The sequence below is a fragment of the Hyperolius riggenbachi genome, chromosome 9, assembly GCF_040937935.1.
Source record: "Hyperolius riggenbachi isolate aHypRig1 chromosome 9, aHypRig1.pri, whole genome shotgun sequence".
In the NCBI taxonomy this organism is placed as follows: domain Eukaryota; kingdom Metazoa; phylum Chordata; class Amphibia; order Anura; family Hyperoliidae; genus Hyperolius; species Hyperolius riggenbachi.
The window spans coordinates 277,715,423-277,731,759 of record NC_090654.1 but is presented as its reverse complement, the minus strand read 5'-3'; the positions used below and the strand labels follow the sequence as shown (position 1 = coordinate 277,731,759).

The following is a 16,337-nucleotide window of genomic DNA, read 5'->3' as shown; positions in this document are numbered from 1 at the left end:
CCCAGAATCCAACACTGCAAGGCGACTGCACTAACCACTACGCCTGAGGTATATAGAAAGGATTTTAAAAAAAAAATCTTCAGAATACAAAAATATCAAAAGACTTTATTGACACAAATTTCCAAAAAGTTCCGTTAAAATTCTCTGTGAGAAATTCCTTGCAGGTACTTCAAAATGCGAAATGTAAAGCACAGACATATACTTCACTCATGAACTTAATGCAAATATAAAAAGAGGCAATGACACGCTCGTTTCGGGCCCAGCAGGACCCTTCATCAGGCCGAGTTGCAGAAAGTTTTGTCTGTTGGCCCTGTATGCATTGCACGATTGGAATACCAAAAAAGGAAAGGCAAGGAGAACATCTGAACCGACCAGATGTAGTTTACACAACCCCAATGGCTGTCATAATATCGAAAAGGTCTGACATGCTGCAAGTATGGGAGTGCACTCCCATACTTGCAGCATGTCAGACCTTTTCGATTTGCATTAAGTTCATGAGTGAAGTATATGTCTGTGCTTTACATTTCGCATTTTGAAGTACCTGCAAGGAATTTCTCACAGAGAATTTTAACGGAACTTTTTGGAAATTTGTGTCAATAAAGTCTTTTGATATTTTTGTATTCTGAAGATTTTTGTACGAGTTTTTTTTAAAAAAATCCTTTCTATATACCTCAAGCTTACGGAGGGGTGAAGTGGACGACCCCAAAAAGGACTTACGGTTTTCTGCTTTTTTTCCCTTTGTAAAAAGCTCAATACTCCCAACTATATCCAAACTAACCACTACGCCACCATGCTGCCCGAATATGTAAACAAAGGTTTGTTTGTGTTTGGAACTCACCCATAACTTTTGTTTGCAAAAGTTTTCCTGAGTCTAGGGATACTTTACTTACTATACTTAGACTTTAATACGTTAATTTGTCTGCTTGTGATTCTTTCCTGACCATTAAACTTTTCTCTTCGCAGCCTTGGAGGAGACATGTGACATGGAAATTCTGTTGGATAATTTCATAACTTTCTTCATCGCTGGTAAGTAAAGAGTTGATTTGATACTAGCGGCACAATTAACAGGATTTATACCCCCATCTCTAAGAAGGAAAAGACAACCTAACACAGTTATGCTTGGAAGAACAAAGAGAAATCGAGAGCCCGATATGGTGTAGTATTATTAAGTTGGTTGTGGTTTAAAGCAAAAAATCTTAGCTATACTCACAAACATGGGTTACCCATAGATCAACCACTTCAAGCGCAGGTGGGGAGTATTAGAACCTGACCCCACTCAGGTTTTTAAGATGTCGCTCTCTGTAGATAGGAAACCGGGTAGCACCCCTCCACCGTGGGTGGAATCAAGATTTCAGCAAGGCTTGGTGTACAGAGGCGCCAAAGTAGAATAAAAATGTTTAAAAAAACGTCTAAAAGAGGGAGATGTTCAGGTGGACTTACCTCCCTCAAAAATATAAAACTCAATTGAGTCACAATATATCAATACAAAAATATTTTATTGAACTCCACTTAGTGCAACACGTTTCGCAGGTGTGGTCCTGCTTCATCAGGCAAAGAGGAGTATAACTCAATGGGTCTAGATGCAGAAGTGAGCGCCTCTGTCACATTTTTGTATTGATATATTGTGACTCAATTGAGTTTTATATTTTTGAGGGAGGTAAGTCCACCTGAACATCCCCCTCTTTTAGACGGTTTTTAAACGTTTTTATTCTACTCTGGCGCCTCTGTACACCAAGCCTTGCTAACACAGTTACATCAGGAACTCATGGCAAGGGGTCACCCTATAAGCAACACTAGTGGATGGTCCCACCCACTGGGTTCTTTGCAAAAGGGTCGTTTTTGTTATGAGTGAATGGATTCAGTGGCGTAGCTAAAGAGCTATGGGCCCCAGTGCAAGTTTTGCACTGGGGCCCCCAAGCAATCTACATAATAACTGATACGGAGTACCAAAACCTGCCAAGGACAACTACAGTGTCAGAAGGGGATGGGAAACAGTTTGTTAATGATTACTACTATTTAACGCATCTGTAAAATTGATTATTACCAGCACATGTCCAATGAAGAGCGAATAGTGTGGTTGAGGGAGGGCCCTTCAGGGCCTCTCTGGCCGAAGGGCCCCGGTGTCGTTGCAACCTTTGCAACCACTATTGCTACGCCACTGAATGGATTCTATATAAAAATAACAAACCATGTCAACATTACTACACGTTGTGGTATAATTTTAGCACATGAAGCCCCACCCCTGAGGAGCTTAAAATGAGGATGGAGGCTGCTAGTCTACACCCACTCTGGAATAGAAGATTCCATAGATAGTTAGACATTAGGAAATAAGACCATTCTTAAAGTGTACCTGAACTCACTTATGACATGATGGAGAATGAAGATGCCAGCCACCGGGGACTCACTCACTTTCTGTACATGCAACCAAATGGGGCCACGCACATGGGCAGATGGGGTAGGCTGTTGCTGGGTGGTAAACAACTGTCTCATGTATAGCTTGGTGAGCAGTTGCTGCTCCCTTAGATGTTTCTGAGGTGGGTACGGCCTCTAGTCACCCCCAAGCAGGGTCGGACTGGGCCACAGTAGTACAGTTTTTTTCCAGGTCTCTGGTGGGCCCCCCCTCCTTGTCTGACAGAGCTCCAATTGCTGCCTGCAGCACAAAAATTCTCTTCTCAGTGCTGTAATCACTCATACTGAGAGCAGTGGCGTAACTAAGGAGCTGTGGGCCTCGATGCTAATTTTACAATGGGCCCCCCAAGCACTCTATACATAACAATTGATACGACGCACCAAAACCTGCCAATGGCAACTACAGTGTCAGAGGTTCAAGAAGGGGATGGGGAACAGCTTTTTAATGATTACCACTGTTCAAAGTATCTATAGAAGTGATTATTATGAGCACAGGACCAATAGAGAGGTAATACTGTAGTTGAGGGAGGGCCCTTCGGGGCCCCTTTGGCCCAAGGGCCCTGATGCGGTCGCAACCTCTGCAAAGTAGGACATTACTTTATATTGAAGGAGGGGACTGTATGCAAAGTTTTGCTGGGCAGCAGTGTCTCTGAATTACAATGCTGCTAAGATCATGTACACCTGTCCTGTCCATAATACATCATGACCACGCCCACCTTCCGGTGCATGGTCACGCCCTTTTCTCACCGCAATCATGGGATGTGTGGGCCCCAGGTTGAAATTTCTTTGGTGGGCCCCCAGTGTCCCAGTCCGACCCTGCCCCCAAGATCTCAGGTTGTCAAGATGGACTCCACCTCCTCGCAACCAAAGATCACCAACACAGGGGCCCCACAAGGCTGCGTCCTGTCACCATACCTGTTCTCCCTGTACACGAACAATTGCAGATCCTCGGCAAACTCTGTCAAGGTAATAAAATTTGCAGATGACACCACCATAGTCGGCCTGATTTCCAACAATGATGAGCAGGAATACCGCCAGCAGGTTGACAGGATTTGCCACTGGTGCAGGGAGAACAAGCTGGTCCTCAACAATTCAAAAACCGTTGAGATTGTCATTGACTTTAGGAAGCATGCCTCCACCCCGCCTCCACTGCACACTGGAGGGATGGTGGTGGAAAGAGTGCCCTGTGTACGCCTCCTGGGCACCACCATCTCCAATACCCTGAAGTGGAAGACTAACACTGTCTCTATCCAGAGGAAAGCCCAGCAGAGGCTCTACTTCCTCCGCCAACTGAGGAAGTTCGGCATGTCCCAAAAACTCCTGAGGAGCTTCTACACCGCAACCATTGAATCTGTCCTCTGCTCCTCTATCCTTGTCTGGTATGCTGGCTCCACCGATAGCGACAGACGCAAACTAAAGAGGGTCATCAGGTCAGCGGAAAGGATCATCGGGAACCAACTTCCTGCCCTGGACTCCCTCTATAAGACCAGACTACGTTCCAGAGCACTGAAGATTGCAAACGATCCCTCCCACCCTGGCCACCAGTTTTTCAGTCAGCTCTCCGTGGGGCGGAGGTATCGGTCCATTGCGACAAAGACCACGAGTCACAAAAACAGCTTCTTCCCCTCAGCGGTAAATTTGCTGAACGCGATAAACTCTGCTCATGCCCTCCCCCCTTAGGCTGCCCCTGCTCCCCCACGCTGACTTTAGGCACGTAACCCACCTGGTAGGGAAAACGGTGGTCTATGGTTATGGTTATTGTTTATGTTTATGTGATGAAGTGATAGAATTGTGGTCTATGGTTATGTTTATGGCTATGGTTATGTTTATGCGATGAAATCATGTCTACTATGTTCTATGTCCTGATGTTTCTTACTTTTCTATGTATACGCCCTGTATCCGTTGTGCCAAGCCCAATTCCGGGCACGACCCAGTCGTGCTTGGCGAAATAAAAGCGATTCTGATTCTAATGCCATAATATCCTCATGGCCAAAACCAGTGGTGGTGTTAGGCCAAAAGGTTTGGGGCAAGTGCCCCAAACTTCTGCCACTGTGCCCCAATGGTCTGCTTCCTGCTCCTTCATAGTGTCAGTGAGACCCCAGAGACAAGACAGCAAGCTACAGTGTGCAGATGGGTGGGAGGTGGACATACCTGATCCACGAGTGTCTCTCTTCTTCCTTTCTTGCATGGTGCGCGCTGCCCATACTAGAGGCTTGTCCCGACCTAATGATGCAGAGCTCAGAATATCCATACGTGACCGCATCATCAGGGTAGAACAAGCTTCTAGTAGCCACACGCACCATATGGAGAAGAAAGAAAGGTTAGATAAACTGGCTTTATTTAGTCTAGAGAAAAGACACCTAATTAACATGTATAAATACATCAGAGGGCAATATAAAAGCTTGGTGGATGAGCTTTTTGTCCCTAGGCCTTCTCAAAGGACTAGAGGACATGATCTGCGCATGGAGGAAAAACGTTTTAGCCATTTATTTAGGAAAGGGTTCTTTATAGTAAGAGTGATTAACCACCCTGGCGTTCTATTAAGATCACCAGGGTGGCTGCGGGAGGGTTTTTTTTTAATAAAAAAAAAACCGGTTTCATGCAGCCAACTGAAAGTTGGCTGCATGAAAGCCCACTAGAGGGCGCTCCGGAAGCGTCATTCTGATCGCCTTCGGGGACCAGAATAAACAAGGAAGGCCGCAATGAGCAGCCTTCCTTGTTTTGCTTACCTCGTCGCCATGGCGACGAGCGGAGTGACGTCATGGACATCAGCCGCCTCCGATCCAGCCCTTAGCGCTGGCCGGAACTGTTTGTTCCGGCTACGCTGGGCTCGGGCGTCTGGGGGGACCCTCTTTCGCCGCTGCACGCGGCGAATCGCCGCGCTGCGGCGGCGATCGGGTAGCACTCGCGGCTGGCAAAGTGCCGACTGCGTGTGCTGCTTTTTATTTCATCCGAATCGGCCCAGCAGGGCCTGAGCGGCAGCCTCCGGCGGTAATGGACGAGCCGAGCTCGTCCATACCGCCAGGATGGTTAAGATGCATTGCCACAGTAAGTAGTTATGGCGAATTCTATATCTGCATTTAAAGTGAACCAAAGATGAAGCATCCTCATGTATTTTACCATATATATCAGTGGGAACATTAGAGAAAGCACCTACCCTGCTCTCTGTTTCATTCTTCACTGCTCAGCCTGCTTCTAATCAGCCCTGATAAAATCACAGACTGAGCATTCAGTCTGGCTTTGCTCAGGAATCATTATAGCTGAGTCATAGCAAAGCCAGGCTGAATGCTCAGTCGGGGATTTTATGGGGGCTGATTAGAAACAGGCTGGGCAGTGAAGAATGAAACAGAGCAGGGTAGGTGTTTTCTCTAATGTTCCCACTGATATCTCTGGTTCACTTTATGCTGGGTACACACAATGCGTTTTTTCAGTCGATTTTTCCATCCGATCGATTTCCGATTCAATTTTCCGATCGACTTCTGATTCGATTCTGTTTTCTTTTTTTATCTATTCCCATTCACTTCTATGAGAAGTCGATCAGAAAAACTATCGAGACTAAGATCGGACATGTCTACAATTATCTATTGAACCATCTATCTAACACAAAATTGGATGGTGTGTACATAGCATTAAAGATGCTTTCCTTGCGTTGAAAGACATCCATGGCTACAATTACTAGGTAATGCCCAGTGGTGTTGATCCAGGGATTTTATCTGATTGCCATTTGGAGTCGGAAAGGATTTTTTTCCCTTTTGGGGCTAATTGGACCATGCCTTGTAAGGGTTTTTTCGCCTTCCTCTGGATCAACAGGGATATGTGAGGGAGCAGGCTGGTGTTGTACTTTGTTCTCTGGTTGAACTCGATGGACGTATATATCTCTTTTTTCAACCCAAATAACTATGTAAGAATATAAAAGAAAACTGTGAGAAGAAGTCGAAGACTCCACATTCATATAGTCCAACAACGCAGGAAAGTGGTTCAGAGAGGTCCACCTCCAAGCCAGCTTCACACTGCTGCTGACTGTCTCTGGGGTCTGCTTGTGTTCTGAAGTGCGGGCTGGCTGCCTAACACAGAAGGAGGGAGGGTGCCCCAGATCCATTTAGACCCTAGAGACGCCCCTGGCAAAAACTCAGTGCTGAAATCATGATTCCAAATCTCGTCCAACAAACGTTGCATTTCCCCAGGTGAGAGCGCACTTTGTTCAGTTGAGAAATTTGACTTTCTGATAAATTATATTTCTAGGTCAGGAGACGACAGCCAACCAGATGTCGTTTGCAGTGATGGAGCTGGCGCGGCACCCGGAGGTCCTGGAGAGGTGAGTCACTCAAGGCCATCGCCGCTTTACAAGTAATGTGGAGCAAGCTGCCATTATTTGCTCCTCCTCCTCAGACAGATTTAACAGTGACAGGGATTCACTAGAGCAGGCTTTCTCAACCACGGCTCCCTGGCATGATCTGGGTAGGACCCATAATTGGCCCCTTCCCCCCAAATATAAAGACTGGGACACCTTCTTGGAAGTAAACTGCCACAGCTATTATTGAAGGAGACCTTAACTGAGAGGGATATGGATGTTTCCTTTTAACCTCCTGAGCGCTACGCCGCTCAGGAGGTTTTGCCAATTTGTGCCCCCCAGTCCTTCCCCCCCCCCCCCAGAGATCCAATGGCCAAAACCCCTATACTAGGCTAGCTAGTATAAATGCCCGGCACCCCCCGATCGCCGCCGCTCCCCCGTGTATACATTACCCAGCCTGGATCCAGCGATCGGCGCAGCCTCCCCGTATAGCTCCGGTCCTCACTATGGGGAGGATCGCACATGACGTCACATGACGCGCAAACCCGATCCTCCCCATAGAGAGACCGAAGCTGTGCAGGGAGGCTGCGCGATTGCGGGATCCAGGGGGGTAATGTATCGGGGGGTTCCTGGGACTTGTACTAGCTAGGCTAGTGCTAGCTTAAGGGGTTTCAGCCATTGGATCACATTAATTTTACATGAGGAACTCCTGGGGCCAGGAAGCGGTATGCCCGACAGTGTCAGACATACCGCTAAGGAGGTTAAACAATACCAGTTGCTCGTCAGTCCTGCTGATCTCTTTGGTTGTAGTGGCTGAATCATGCACCTGGAACAAGCATGCAGCTAATCCAGTCTGACTTCAGTCAGAGCACCTGATCTGCATGCTTGTTCAGGAGCTGTGGCTAACAGTATTAGTGACACAGGATCAGCAGGAGAGTCAGGCAACTGGTATTATTTCAAAAGGAAAAATCCATATCCTTCTGCGTGTAGGTTCCCTTTAAAGTGAACCTTAAGTCAGAAAAAAAAAATGAGTTTTACTCACCTGGGGCTTCTACCAGCCCCCTGCAGTAGTCCTGTGCCCTCGCAGCCACTCACTAATCCTCTGGTCCCCCGCTGCCAGCTAGTTACGTTTTTGCCGACAGGCCCGTCAGGACTGGCCACGTGTAGCTTTTTACGCATTCCCGACTGTAATTAGCGGTTTCGCGGGCCGCAACGCGTACAAAAATACGCATTGCCGCATTACGAACGCATAGATATGCGGCAACGCGTATTTTTGTACGCGTTGCGGCCCGTGAAAGAGCTAATTACAGTCGGGAATGCGTAAAAAGCTACGCGTGGCCAGTCCTGGCGGGCCTGTCGGCAAAAACGAAACTAGCTGGCAGCGGGGGACCAGAGGATTAGTGAGTGGCTGCGAGGGCACAGGACTGCTGCAGGGGGCTGGTAGAAGCCCCAGGTGAGTAAAACTCTTTTTTTTTCCTAGCTTAAGTGTCCCTTTAACACTAAACACACCAAGATTTTTCTTACAATGAAAGACAAACATCAGTATGCATTTTTTGAAACCAGCCACGACTTATACCAGCTCTGTGGGTACCTTTTTTCTGCCCTCGTTGTACCTACTATCCAAGCTGGCCTTGTCAGAGGACTGTCTGTTGCTGTCATGAAAAGTACTATCAAAACCCCATTTTGGAAAAACCGCCCACCACGGAATTGTAGGGAGGGTAGGTAGGCAGATGTTGCCTCTCTCAGTCCCAGATCCTTTCTTCTGTACATACAGAGGCAAAATGTTTTACTGCCCGCCTCTATTTGTCACCTTAACCCCAGCTGGCCTATCCTGACTGCTCTGAAATCATCCACACAGGTCATGCACCCTCTCGCCTGTCTCCTGTGACAGAGGCAGGCTGAGAGTTTCCAGAGTACCTCTTTGGCCTCTCTGTGTCCTCTTCACTCAGTGTAGTATGCTCGCCCCAAAAAGGATGTAGGTGGGGGGAGGGGTGGAGTATAATAGAGCAGTGCTTCTTAACATTTTATTGGTAAGTACTCCTTTTTTAAAGCCTTCACTCACCAAGTACCCCTTGGTATAGTTAAGACTATGTCAAGTATCCCTTGACACAGACATATTTAATAGTGGTATTTGATGGTAATTTGTTTGAAACGGTTTCCAAGTGTTTACTATTGCCAGGGCCTTTTCTAGACTTTCTGCTGCCTGAAGAAAACTTATGAGAATGCGCCCACCACCACCCCCGATTTAGAATTATAGCGCAGGACCCGAAAATTTACTCAGCAAGGGTACATATGCAACAACTTGAGACAAGACATGCTGCAGCTCAACACAATTGCTGGCTGGCTGCGAGTCTGTGGCAGTCGGCCGTCTTCCATTACACCTCAGTCAGCACAGCAGTGTCACCTCCTCCCGTCTTCTGTGCAAGTCAAGTGAAACACTGCTGCCCTCCTGCCCCCTCACTCACTGTCAGACTCCTCACACAGCACAACAAGCTGCTTTTCACCAATGATGACCTCTTTACCTCGGTTACTCTCCTCTCGCTTCTCCTCCTACTCTAATTGCATATTGTAACTGTAAACACAGTACAAGCATGCTGCTCCTGAAATCGTTGCAATTTTCAGCATGCATCTTTACCCCCTTCCACCCTTTTGCAAAGCGCCCTCTAACATTATTAATCATGTTGGCCAGGGGTGCAGCTAAGGTTTTGGTGTTGAGGCCCCCCATCCATGAAAGAAGCAGTGCGCTAAGCGCGCTGCGGGGAAAAATGGCTAGCCATACCTCCAAACAATTTGTGCACCGCTGCGAAAATTGGGCGTGGCCAAAACCCCAATATAGGTTAGATAGGTATATGCCCCCAGTAGCAGTCCAGCAGCAGAGCGAGGCCCCCGGCAGTGTGAGGGGGCGTGACTCGCCTATATGCTGGCAGCGCCCCTGATGTTGGTTGGCATTGCTAAGGAGGAGGAGCATCATGCCATGATTAAGCAGGACTATCGGGACTATCAAATTCGTTAACCCTTTAGCAGCCAATTTATTTAGAGGCTTGCAAATGCTCCAGGCCAATTTATTTTAGCACATTTTTTTTTTATTTCTCATTTGTTACATTTCCCTGTTTCTAATTAGTACTGCTGTAATGTGTATTTATGGCCACTTGTCACTAGGGGGCAGTGTGAGACAACAACAGAGGACTTCTGCCTTCAATGTCTTTATTTTCTACTCAGTAGATAGAGCTTAAAGGGGAACTGAAGTAAGAGGTATACGGAGGCTGCCATATTTATTACCTTTTAATCCATACCAGTTGTCTGGCAGCCCTGCTGGTCTATTTCTCTGCAGTAGTATCTGAATAACACCAGAAACAAGCATGCAGCTAGTCTTGTCAGGTCTGGCTTTAAAGTCTGAAACACCTGATCTGCTGCATGCTTGTTCTGGGGCTATGGCTAATAGTATTAGAGGCAGAGGATCAGCAGGGCTGCCAGGCAACTGGTATTGCTTAAAAGGAAATAAACATGGCAGCCTCCATATACCTTTCTCTTCAGTTGCCCTTTAAAGCATTCCAAGAATTTACAGCACAATGAGTTCTGCCAACTGAAGTCAATAGTATTGCGCTTATCTCAAACGATGTAACTCTATTGAAGTTGCTTATGGCAGCCCTTATATCTTATCACTTCAGGTTATTTAAGATGTCTCCTGTTTAGGGTTGGTTTACAATAACGTTTTTTAAGCGCTAGTGATTTGAAAAGCTCTTGCTAATGCAATGCTGTGGGTGATTTTTATAAAATTACATCGCTCAAGTGAGAACACACACATTACATTAGCAAGACAGTTTCAAATCACAAGTGCTTAGAAAAAAAGCTCTTGCAGTGTGAACGTTGTAGTTTTTGATGGGCAGAACAAGTACAGTTGAAAAGGTAACATATTTCACCTTGCAGAGTTCAGGCAGAGGTGGATGAAGTGGTCGGATCCAAGAGAGACATTGACTATGAAGATCTGAGCAAACTACAGTATCTCTCCCAGGTAGCACCGAACTGTCTTGTCAAATTTCAAATGATCTTTACCATTACATTATTTTTATTTTTTTAAGATTTTTGTAGTACAAATTTGCCTTCTTAAATTGCAAGGTATTTGCAAGTACGCACTTCCACAAGAGTGACAACTATGATGCATCATTTCCGGACAGAGAGTGGAATATGCAGGGTCGGACTGGGACACTGGGAGCCCACCAAAGAAATTTCAACCTGGGGCCCACACATCCCATGATTGCAGTGAAAAAAGGGCGTGACCATGCACCGGAAGGTGGGCGTGGTCATGATGTATTATGTACAGGGCCAAATGTACATGATCTTAGCAGCATTGTAATTCAGAGACACTGCTGCCCAGCAAAACTTTGCATAGAGTCCCCTCCTTCAATATAAAGTAATGTCCTATTTTGCAGAGGTTGCAACCGCAGAGGTTGCGACCGCATCGGGGCCCTTGGGCCAAAGGGGCCCCGAAGGGGTCTCCCTCAACTACAGTATTACCTCTCTATTGGTCCTGTGCTCATAATAATCACTTCTATAGATACTTTGAACAGTGGTAATTATTAACAAGCTATTTCCCATCCCCTTCTTGTACCTCTGACACTGTAGTTGCCATTGGCAGGTTTTGGTACGTCGTATCAATTGTTATGTATAGAGTGCTTGGGGGGCCCATTGTAAAATTTGCATCGGGGCCCACAGCTCCTTAGCTACGCCACTGCTCTCAGCATGAGTGATTACAGCACTGAGAAGAGAATTTTTGTGCTGCAGGCAGCAATTGGAGCTCTGTCAGACAAGGAGGGGGGCCCACCAGAGACCTGGAGGCAGGGCCCAGCGAGGGAAAAAACTGTACTACTGTGGCCCAGTCCGACCCTGGGAATATGTAAATCATTCCTTAACCACCTTAGCGGTATGGACGAGCTCAGCTCGTCCATTACCGCCAGAGGGTGCCGCTCAGGCCCTGCTGGGCCGATTTTAATGAAATAAAGAGCAGCACACGCAGCCGGCACTTTGGCAGCCGCGTGTGCTGCCTGATCGCCGCCGCTCTGCGGCGATCCGCCGCGAGCAGCGGCGAAAGAGGGTCCCCCCAGCCGCCTGAGCCCTGCGCAGCCGGAACAAATAGTTCCGGCCAGCGCTAAGGGCTGGATCGGAGGCGGCTGACGTCAGGACTCCGCTCGTCGCCATGGCGACGAAGTAAGCAAAACACGGAAGGCCACTCATTGCGGCCTTCCGTGTTACTTTTGGCCGCCGGAGGCGTTTAGAAGAACGCCTCCGGATCGCCCTCTAGTGGGCTTTCATGCAGCCAACTTTCAGTTGGCTGCATGAAATAGTTTTTTTTTTTATTTAAAAAAAACCCTCCCGCAGCCACCCTGGCGATCTTAATAGAACGCCAGGGTGGTTAAAGCAAACCTGAGGAGGATAAAATAACAAAAGTTGGGTACTTACCAGAGGCTTACCACATCCTTCTCGACCCCATCGGCGCTGGCCAGGACCCTCTTTTAGCTCACAGCTGCTGTCCTCTTTGAGCACGACGTGGCCGTACTGCACCTGCCCGAGTGCAGCCGTGAGAAGTAGCATGGAGATATATGGGGACAAGCAGCTTCAGCTTACTGCTCAGGCACAGCCATACTCGTGCACGGAGGCCGTTTTTTGCGACTGCTGTTGTTATGAATAATCAGAGCCAGATGTGGTCAACAAGATGCTAGTAATTCTGTCTTGCATGCAAATTTAATTCAAAAGCTATGCAGCTCATTAAAATCAGCAGGAAATGCATTTGATTGGCCCAGTTCCAACCTGCAAGCAATCTGCATTAAAGGGGGATAAAAAACTCTGATATAACATTCAATAAAAATGTGTTTTCCTGCTTTTTATTGCTCATACAGTTATCATATTTGATTTTGTTCACAAGTAATATTGTCTGTTTACAAATTACAGATTTCCAAAGTACAGTTTATCTGCTCTAAAAGCTGCCATTGCATTCTATTGCATAGCTGCTGTATTTTGTATATTGAAATCTATCTAGCAAAACATGTGCTTGCTTTCTTAAAGGGAAGGTTCAGGGAAGGATAAAAAAAAATAAAAATTCACATCCACTTACCTGGGGCTTCCTCCAGCCCGTGGCAGGCAGGAGGTGCCCTCGGCGCCGCTCCGAAGGCTCCCGGTGGTCTCCGGTGGCCGACCTGACCTGGCCAGGCCGGCGGCCAGGTCGTGCTTCTTCTGCGTTCCAAAATGCGCCTCAAGGCGTCTTCCGGGCTGTACTGCGCAGGCTCAGTAGTTCTGAGCCTGTGCAGTAAAGCCCGGAGGACGTCCGATGACGTCAGCACGGCGCCGTGAGGCGCATTTTGGAACGCAGAAGAAGCCCGACCTGGCCGCCGGCCAGGTCGGGTCGGCCACCGGAGACCACCGGGAGCCTGCGGAGCGGCGCCAAGGGCACCTCCTGCCTGCCACGGGCTGGAGGAAGCCCCAGGTAAGTGGATGCGGATTTTTTTTTTTATCCCTCCCTGAACCTCCCCTTTAAAACAGAAAGTATTTGCGATAATTCAGGTTGGAGTGAGCTTGAGATGTCTCCCAGTGCATCACTGCTGAATATATGCAAATTAACCATTGTTACCCTTAAAAGCTAAACACTCTTGTTTTCCTTAGTATTTTAGTAAGGGGGCTTTTAGGACCATTGTAGCCCCTCACACACTCCAATGAGTTCTGGTTCACCATGAGCTTGCTAGTTAGTCTGTACCTCTCGGTGTTACAAGCCCTACTCCATAGAGCCAAATTAATCCATGCCATGCACTGATGAGGATCAAACAATCCAAAACAGTCTGTATGCATGTTGGATTATTATGACTCTGTACAAATTAACAAGCTGACACATTGCATTCCAGCAGTTCTGGAGGTGTGTTTAGCTTTTAAGGGCAACAATGGTTAATTTGCATATATTCAGCAATGATGCACTGGGAGACATCTCAAGCTCATCGCAATTATCGCAAATTCTTTCTGTTTTAAGAAAGCAAACTCTTGAAATCTATAGTGATCACTTCTCAGCTCTTTCTGCTTCTCAGCTCAGTACAGCTCAGTTTCGGCAGGGTTTTTTTTTTTTTTTTTGTGGTAGTAGATTTTATGGTGTAAATAATCTTTTAGAACAAAGAGGAAATGCTGAGTTTAGTTGCACTTTAAGGATGCGTTCACATTATGTGTGTTGAGGTATCTTATTATATAAGTTATAATTTCTCTGCAACGTGCTGCTTGAGACCCACAATGGGCTTATTCACATCGGAACCTGCAGTGCATCGAGTTCTACCGTAAGCAATGCGGGCTAAGCCGCGTGCTAGCGGACAACCTGCACGTTACACCTGTGTTGCAAATGAAAGGTGAGGAAGTAAACGTTGCAATGTGCTCGGTACCAGAAGCTGCTTGTTTTGAAATCCATTGCGCTTCACAGATTCAGTGTTAGCTTACCCTAAATCTGCACGCAAAACGTATTTATTAGTATCTTATTGAAGATCTCTAGATAGAAGTACAAGGAGCCTAAACCCCCTCAGAAATAATTGTTGCTGTGGAAATCTATTGCCGTACCTGTTGAGAAGTGTTCACAGAAGCTGTCCTCAACCCTAACGATCAGGGCCGGGCCGAGGCATAGGCTGGAGAGGCTCCAGCCTCAGGGCGCAGTGTAGGAGGGGGAGCACAATTCATTCAGCTGTCATTCCTAATTGTGTATGAAGCAGAAAGAAATAAGAAAAGGGGATACATAGCAGTGACTGCAGGCCAGATAACTAGAGATTAAGGTGTTGGGGATGTTGTGGGCCCTGTGGCCCTCTTAGTCTAATAGCAATCCGTGTGTGACAGCTGAGGTGGGAGGGATGGAGGGGCGCACTTTGGTGTCTCAGCCTTGGGTGCTGGAGGACCTTGTCCCTGCTCTGCTAACGATATTTACTTCCCGTTTCTCAGATCCTGAAGGAGACCCTACGCTTGTACCCCACAGCCCCTGGCACCTCACGGCTCCTGGATACAGAGATGGTGATTGAAGGCCTGCGAGTTCCTCCTAATGTCACCCTGGTGGTAAGTAGGGCAAGGCAGGTGAATCTTCCAAACTTCACACTTCTGCAAATTCCCCGGCAAAGTTCGGGGCAAAAGTGCATTGAATCAATACTGCCGAGTCCCAATGTGCTTAATAGCAAAGCCATCATACATGCTAGCAGTGGTGCTCACCGCCAGGTCGTGATCACGCTTACGCGTGGATTCATGACCATTTTGACGCATTCCGCCTCGGACACGCTAAGCCGTGAATAGATTTTCAACCACGAAAATCTACTTCGGCTTCGCGTGAATGCGGACATAAATCCGCATTCACGCTCGTGAAACCCGGTGCTGAAGTCGTGGTTTGCGGAAATGCGTCAAACTATGCGGAAGTGACACATTGCAGGCCAATCAGAGTGCCCCAGCCAGGCCCTAGCAACCAATCACAGGAGGGGAGCTATGCCCTCCCCTCCTGAATATAAAGCGGCGGCCATGATGGAAAAGCTCTGTCCTTGTTAGACTGGTGCTGAGAGGATTATCTCCAGGCCATTGTTGTTTGAGCAAGTGCATTTATTGTGTTAAAAACAAAGCGTTTTTTTTGCTAACACTGCTCTTATACTGTACACAGTTAGCTAGTCAGTGAGTGATTGCTGTAGTTAGTTGTAGTCAGTGTAGTGTAGTGGGAGTGTGGGAGTCTAGTGATTATTTAACTGTGTGTAGTGCAGGCAGGTTCAGTGCTGCAGTGTAGTCAGTGTAGTGGGAGTGGGGATATGTCAGGAACCGGCCCGCGGCACGCCTGCGTATACGGTTCCCGACTGCGGGTTTGACCAGATTAAGCGGGGAACAGCCTTATTTAAGCTACAAACAAGGCTGGAACCCCTCAAAACACCTCTCACTGCCACCACTAGCGTTGCTAGACACTTCCACTCTGCTGTCGAGTCCTCAGCGCGCACTCCGCGTTTTCGTATTTGGGTCAGCTTTGCGCTTAGGCCAAATACGGGAACGCCACGCACCCACACACACACACAGTTGCAATCTTACACTGTCGTGAAGCAAAGACCCACTAACAGTCGTTCCGAACGATACTGTTAGCTACTCGCACTGGCGTTGTTCGTACGTTGGGTCAGCTGCGCGCTTAGGCCAACGTATGACAAACGCCCCCACACACAATGCAATTACAATTTCCTACGGTAGTGTTGCTCAAGCGTACAATTAGGCATGAACTTATACACGGTTACACTTCAGTCTCTTCTAGGCTATGAGTGTTAGTTTAGTACGGCAGAAGTCAAACTTATTAAATAATAATTTAATATTTCAGAAAAAACATAGAACAGTGCAGAACTTAATATATACAAAAAGATTACAAAAAACAAAGTCAAAATAGTTACAAGATAAAAGTTACAAAGATAACACACACGGATATTTGCGTAAAAATAAACGGGGGAAAAAAGAACGTTACCAGCTTAGGTTAGAACGTTGTTTGACGGGAGGACGCCGGTTCGACCAGGAGTCGCGATCCTCCCTAGCTATTCGCTACCTCCGAGAGAAGACACCGGTGGCTGTCTTGGGCCACCTTAAATAGTCCGAAGTGTCCCCTGGGGCATTTAATGTCCAG

General features: G+C 47.2%; 1 protein-coding gene across 1 annotated transcript in view; it reads left to right on the top strand.

Annotated features, from left to right (window-relative positions):
* The window catches only part of LOC137533317 (cholesterol 24-hydroxylase-like), a 65,858-nt gene that overhangs the window by 35,338 nt on the left and 14,183 nt on the right, over window positions 1–16,337 (top strand). Inside the window, exons 9-12 of the mRNA XM_068254643.1 lie at window positions 964–1,026; window positions 6,652–6,724; window positions 10,628–10,712; window positions 14,654–14,764. Of these exons, the coding sequence (XP_068110744.1) occupies window positions 964–1,026; window positions 6,652–6,724; window positions 10,628–10,712; window positions 14,654–14,764 (332 nt within the window). The remainder of the gene's footprint in view (window positions 1–963; window positions 1,027–6,651; window positions 6,725–10,627; window positions 10,713–14,653; window positions 14,765–16,337) is intronic.